This window comes from Macaca thibetana, chromosome 15 (genome assembly GCF_024542745.1).
Source record: "Macaca thibetana thibetana isolate TM-01 chromosome 15, ASM2454274v1, whole genome shotgun sequence".
Taxonomy (NCBI): Eukaryota; Metazoa; Chordata; class Mammalia; order Primates; family Cercopithecidae; genus Macaca; species Macaca thibetana.
This window is the reverse complement of record NC_065592.1, coordinates 2526925-2533298: the sequence shown is the minus strand read 5'-3', so window position 1 is coordinate 2533298 and position 6374 is coordinate 2526925. Positions and strand designations below refer to the sequence as shown.

Below are 6374 nucleotides of genomic sequence, written 5' to 3'. Positions count from 1 at the left end.
ACTAGCTAGTCGTGTGGCCAGGGCCGGCCCCTCTAGCAGCTGTGCTGTTTGCCCTGACACCGGGGAGGGGCTGCACCTCAGCCTTTTGGTCCTTCCCCTTCAGCCTCTTGGGGTACCCTGAAATGAACGTGGTGAGGTACACACACATCCCTGCCTGGGGCAGCCCTGACCCCCGGTGTAGGGGATCCCCAGCAGCTGCTGACCTCAGGTGAGTTCTGTGCCACTGTGGGCGGAGCCTGGGGTCTCTGTATCCACCCCAGTGACACGCCTGGCTGCAGGGGTGAGGCTGATGGGCAGCTCACCAGAGAGCCCTCCTGGACTCTGGGACCTCCACCACCAGATGAGTTTCCTGGCTACCAGGATTCAGTCACCAGTAGCCAAATACAATTTGGTTCCCGAGTTCTGGAAGGACTGTCCTGGTCTGGCTGGGGAATGGGAGCTTGCCTGTGGGGTTGGGGTGGGGACCCCAGCAGGTGTTTCTAACCCTTAAAATGGGGTGGCTGGGAGGGGTGAGAGCCTTGGAACCACGAGTGGGGCAACTTGTAACTTCATGCCTCCAGAATGCATCCGTTTAATAGAAGGTTCCAGCACTGACCGTACCAACCAGTAAGGAACCAGCAGCAAAGGACGCAGGGCGACGCTCCCGATGTCAGCCGCCACCCGGGATCTCGCCTTGCTGAGAAGGTCCTCTCCCTCCACATGGCCCAGCCCGGAGGCTGAATTGTGCTTCACAAGTCAGGGGTTTAGAAAACGAGGCTTTGCTTTAAAAGGTAAGTGTAAAATGGTCCGTGGAAATGCACCATCTTCCACCCAAACGCCGCCCAGACGCAGTGGCCGGGAAAGTTCAGTGTGAAGTAGAGAAAATGGCATCTTCTGCTTCTGCTCGTGACCTTCAGAAAGGTCCTTGGCAACAGGGCCCTCTGGGACACCTGGGGATGCACCCCTCACACACGCCCGGCTTCCCCGGGCCCTTTGCTGCTTCTGACTTCCAGAAGGGACTCAGGACAGCAAAGAGCAGAGGGTGCCCCTCACCGGCCCCACAGAGTGCGGCACGGCAGCCCCGGGCCTCAGGCCTTGGCTGGAAGGAAGTGAGGCCGCTTGGCCATGAAAGCTCAGGCTGGCTCTGAGTTGGGTGTGGCCCATGCAGGGCTCCTGGGTTCTCTTCCCCTCCCCATGCACCCCAGCCAGCCCCACCCTCCAGGACAGCCTGGGCTCGGCCCTGCGGGGCGTCTGGTCCCCGCGTTGCCCTCCCAGCCAGCCCTGGTCACGAGTTACGGTACATCTGTGTAAAGAGACGTGGACTGCATCAGTCTGTAAAAATAGGTTAAAAAACTCTCCTCACTAGCCTTCAGGTACCCGAGTTGGCCCTCCCCCCGCACGAGGCGCTCCTTTCCAGGGTGGAGTCCCAGGAGCCACGGTGAGCAGAGTGTGGCATCCCCAGGGTCTCGCTAGTGCCACTGTGTCCTCACACGCTCCTCCACGTCCTTCCTGAGGACCCTGGGCTTGGTGGCCCGAGCTCCGTGCAGGGCTGGCTCAGAGCTGCGTCTCGTCGCGAGTCTCGGGGTTGCAGGACGATAGCTTGTGGCTGCAGCTGCTCTTGCGGCTCTGGGAGCTGCTGGCCACGTGAGCCAGGGGGTCGGAGCGGATGAGATAGCTGCGGGGGGGCAGAGGGGACCCTGGAGTGGACGTGGGCCGGGCAGCCCCTGCCCAGCACCCCCACTGTGGTGCCTGTGGCCTCGTCTCCCCAGTGCCCACCTGGTGCTCAGGGGGTCTCCACACAGCCCACAGGTGCTACTCACACAATGTCGCTGGGCTCCAGCCTCGTGTCGGGCGGAGGGTTGATGAGGACGTAGGAGAGGGTGTTCTGATGGTCGTTCATCTCGTCTGCAAAGGACACAGCCGGGCAGATGTCACTCCCCAGCCCTCCCCCTCCCAGCTCCGCAGGGGCCCGGAGGTGTGGGGGGTCCAGGATGAGCTGAGTCTTTCCGGCCTTCCTGACCATTCTGCTCCAGCACCTCATCCTGGTGAGCCCAGCCAGGGCCCATCCCCACACTGGGCAGGGGGCAGCCAGGAGGGCAGCCGGGAGCCAGCTCTGACCTGCACCCTCCTCCGGTGCCAGGTGGCATCACAGCAAAGGGGTGGGCCTGAGCAGAGGCACGAAGCACACCTGTACACACCAGCACACACCTACGTCTACCGATAGACATATCTATTCACCTCACACGCATGCATGCCTTAATCTACACCTGCACACACCTGTGCACACACCACTACACACCCCAACCCCCATACACACCTAACACCTGCACACATCTGTGCACACACACACACGCCTACACACCTGCAGATTCACCTCTGTGTCCCACACACATTTGTGTCTATCTGCACAGATCTTCACAGCCACCCATACCTATGCTATCCACAGACCCCTGCACACTCACTCGTATACACACCTGCATGCCGTCCTCCACATTCACACACACCCACCTCGGCCTCCAGAGGCTGCTCAGCCCCGTCCCTCCCACAGGGCCCTGCAGCTGCAGCCGTCCTGGGCAGGCCACTCCCACTCGCTGTGCTCAGCCCTTTGCTTCAGACTTAAGTCCCAAGTGGCATCAGCCCAGAACAGCCCCCAGCTCATCCCTCTGAGAACACGGCCCTGCCCCTCATGGGAGACAGCCTGGCATCTGGCTCATGGCGTGGGAGTGCGGATGTGTCCCACGGGGTGAAAACAGTCCTGGAGAAACACCCCCCCCCCATCTCACAGTCTCCGCGGGGCCAAGCACAGGGAAGGAGAGCCCACCATCACAGCAGTGGCCCTGGGTTCACTGGCCGGGAGGGAAGGGCCTGTAGCCTCAGTTTATCCATCTGACGGTGTCTCAGGGAACCTCCTGGATTCCTGTTCCAGGATTCCAAGGACAGAGAACAAAGGTGACCCAGGACACAGGAACCCCAGGGAGCCTCCACCCTGGCTGCCGCCATTCCCTTCTCTCTGCCCGTCCTCTCCCCTTGGGGCAGCCCTGCCATGGCCCCTGAGAAAAGTCAGGGAGGCTGCTGGCCAGCCAGGTGGGGGCCACGCTGGTCCCCCTGCAGTGGGGGCTTCAGAGGTCCCACAGTGTGAGCACAGCTGCTGCCAGGGAGGCAGGGACACAGGCTAGGACCTGGGGGGTGACCTGGACAGCTCTGCCTCGGGCCTTTTGCACACGGCGGCAGGTCACTTGGTGCCAGCTCCTGTGTCCATGCCTGCGGGATGGGACGGCCTGACACCTGCCCCTCACAGCTGTTTGGCTCTCTTCCCAAAACCCATGGCAGGGTCTTCCCCAGGCCTTTGCTAGAGGCCCGGGGGCCTCATGTTGGGGCTGTGCAGGGAGGCACACCCTCCCCGCCTTTGTGCCCACACACACCTCTGGGGTGGCCGCATGGCAGGTGGTACAGGGAGCAGTGGTGTGGGCGGCTCCAGTAAGTACTTGCCCCCGCTGCCTGACTGGCTTTGTGATGAGCACCCCGTGGGACACCAAGAACAAGGGGCCACCAGCTCGTTTCACTCCGGCAGGCACAGACTGGCCCCCAGGCCTCAGCTTTTCCCCCTGGGGTACCTGGACCACACGCTTCTGAAGTGAGCAGAGCACATAGCTAGGCTGAGCCAGGCTGGGCTGGGTGGTGGGTGGGGATGCTGGGTCCCAGCTGCAGTGCCAGGGGCTGGGTTGTGGTCAGTCACGTGGCACTGGTCCTGGCTGCCCAGGATGGGCACAGAGGACTAGCTTCGCGTGTCCACTGTGTTTGGTGAAGGCTGGCAGCAGGTGTGCCTGGTGGCCTGGGGCGAGGCAGGGGCTGGCTTTGGCCCTTCTGGTGAATGTCCTGGGGCAGGGCCACCTCACCCCTGGTCCCCAGGGCTACCTGATGCCTCCACCCAGACCCTCCAACCTTCACTCCAGGCCTCAGTGGTACCTCTGCTCCTCACCCACTTCCTGACAATGCAGGCCCCAGAACTTCCAGACCCCTGGCCCTTGGCATCCACGGTCACTCCTGCCTGAATCCCCCACGCCAGGCCAGAGCTGCCGCCACCCGAGCCTCAGTTTCCTCCTCGTAAACTGGGAGTAACTAGTGCCTACCCCCAAGGCAGCCGTGAGGCGGCGTGCAGACGGGGTCTGTGTATCGGGGCTGAGGTGGCTCCTCCTGCTGTGTGTGTGGGGTGGGGGCTGCACGCTGGAGGGGCCCCGGGATGCTGCCCACCCTCCCTGCAAAGACAGTGACTCCTCCTGTTCTGCATCCTGGCCTAGGGTCTGCTTGAATCCAAACAGCGGGGTGCAGCCCCCGAGCCCCAAAGCCCCAGCACCTTCACCGTCCCAGGCATGTAGGCCGAGTGCCGCGCGAGTCCTGTGAGCCCTCGACCCCCAAGCCTGCCGTGGCCGCGCCTGCCCTGGAGCCGCAGCAGGAGCCGCAGGAAGCCGTGGCGGGTGAGGGCAGCGGGAAATGCAGGCGTCTCACTCATGAAGGCTCACGAAGGCCACTAGCTGCGGGTCCAAGCGCCACAGTGCCTGGCAGAGCGAGGGTCTTCCATGAGCGCCATCGTAGGGAAAAGCACGGAACCGGGAGAGGCCGACGCTTTACTTCCGTGGCGGCTCCAGGCCTGGCCCTGCCTCTGGCTGCAAGGCCATCCTGGCAAACACGTCCCTCCCGAGCTAACACCTGCCTGGGCTCAGGAGGCCCTTCAAGCTCCTGGGTTACCCTGAGGGAGAGGCAGCAAGGGCAGGCTCTGAGCTCCCCTGAGGCTGCCAGGACCCCGGGGAGCGCCCCGGCTGGGACTCTGCTCTGAGCACTGACGGGGCACAGCATGTTCTTGGAGGAAATGGGGTGCTGGGCGGCTGAGCACCCAGAAGAGAATGGGGTGTGGAGCGGCTCTGCCCCAGCCGAGCAGGAAGAATCCCCTCGTGGAGCCCCAGCTGGGGGATGAAGGTTACCATCCACCTCGCCTGGGCAGCCACAAAGCCTGCCCACTCCTAGCGGCTTGGACTCCCCACCCCTGCGTCCAGCCCAGGCTTCACCGAGCTCCTCCCGGGGCCCTGGCTTGGGACCATGTGGGTGCTTTCTGAGAGCAGAGGGGCTTGGGGTCCTCAGACCGCTTGTGGGGCCAGCCACAGGGAGGGGCTGGCTGTAGGCCAGGGTGGCCTACCGGTCCCATCGTAAACAGCAAAGCAGGAGAAGCACCAGAGTGAGCCCAAGAGCTGGGCAGTTGCCACTCTGCCTGGTGGCCAACAGCACCTTGACCAGCACAAGCCCCGGACCTCAGCCTCAGGCCCGTCCTCAACGCCCAGCCAGGGGACACTGTCAACATGCGAGGCTTTGCCCAACAGGGCTGCCCGGGCTGACACCTGGGACGTGCTCTCACAGCTCCCGTCCACCTGCCTGGCCGGGACGGGGCACGGCAAGGCTGCCGGCGGCGAAAGGTTGGTGAGCCCTGTGGTGCAGCGGTCGGCACCCGCCAGAGCAGAATTACCTTGCAAATATCCCAGGTTTACCCGATTCATGACATCACTGGCTGTTAAATTTGCTACGTCCTCTACAGAACACACAGAAAGAGGCACAGACAGAAACAGAGAGAGAGAGAGTGTCAGCAAGCGAGGTGCGGGCGGCCGGCACAGCGGGCGGGTGCGGGGGCAGCTGCACGGGAGGCCGGCCACCCCAGGACCTGCAGCCAGCGCCAGCCACCGGAAGCGAGTCGGTCACCAGAAACGCAGTTGCTCCTCCCTTGCCAAGCTCTGGAGGCAGGCACCAGCTCTGGGGGTGGCCGGACCGGGCTGGATCATCCTCTGCCAACAAAGGGGGGCCACGAACACGAACGCCGGGCACCCCTCTCAGCCCTGGGAGCCACCCCTGAAAGGGCATGAAGCCCCTCCCGGGACAGGGACACTGTGGGGACGGAGGGAAGCTTCAAGGCAGGGACAGGGGGCGTCCTCCACAGCGCCCACAGGGCTGGGGCCCGGGAAAGGTCTTCATGGGCCACCTGTTCCCCAAACCCTAGCCTCTGAGTCTCCTTCGGGCCCACAGGCCGCCCCAGCCCAGTGACCTGTGAGCATCTCCTGGGCCAGCCCTGAGCTCCTGACTCTGCTCAGAGGACTCAAGACCTCGACCCAGGTGACAGATGCAGGAAGCAGGGTTGGGAGACCAGGCACCCCAAAGGGACAGAGGCAGCCCTGAGCATCGGGCACGTCCCCGAGATGGAACAAAGGGAGGGTGGAGCCTTGACACGGCCCAGGGGTGGATGTCACTGGGCAGCGGCCCAGTGCCGGGGAGCTGGGGCCTGTGGCTTCATCAATGGCGGTAGCGTCTCTAGAGGGAGGGAGGGGATGAGTTTCTCTCCTCGCCAGGCAGGGCAT

The 6374-nt window shown here is 63.7% G+C and overlaps 1 protein-coding gene across 6 annotated transcripts in view; it reads right to left on the bottom strand.

The window, feature by feature from the left end:
* Positions 1 to 543: 543 nt before the first annotated feature.
* KCNT1 (potassium sodium-activated channel subfamily T member 1) overlaps positions 544 to 6374 on the bottom strand; it is a 79892-nt gene continuing 74061 nt past the window's right edge. For 4 of the 6 annotated variants that reach the window (XM_050759748.1, XM_050759745.1, XM_050759746.1 and 1 more), the window contains 3 exons: positions 5495 to 5557; positions 1800 to 1884; positions 544 to 1654 (listed from right to left, as the gene is read on the bottom strand). In XM_050759748.1, the coding sequence (XP_050615705.1) occupies positions 1534 to 1654; positions 1800 to 1884; positions 5495 to 5557 (269 nt within the window). In that variant the 3' untranslated portion in view covers positions 544 to 1533. The remainder of the gene's footprint in view (positions 1655 to 1799; positions 1885 to 5494; positions 5558 to 6374) is intronic. The other 2 variants (XM_050759752.1, XM_050759747.1) reach the window with 1 other exon arrangement.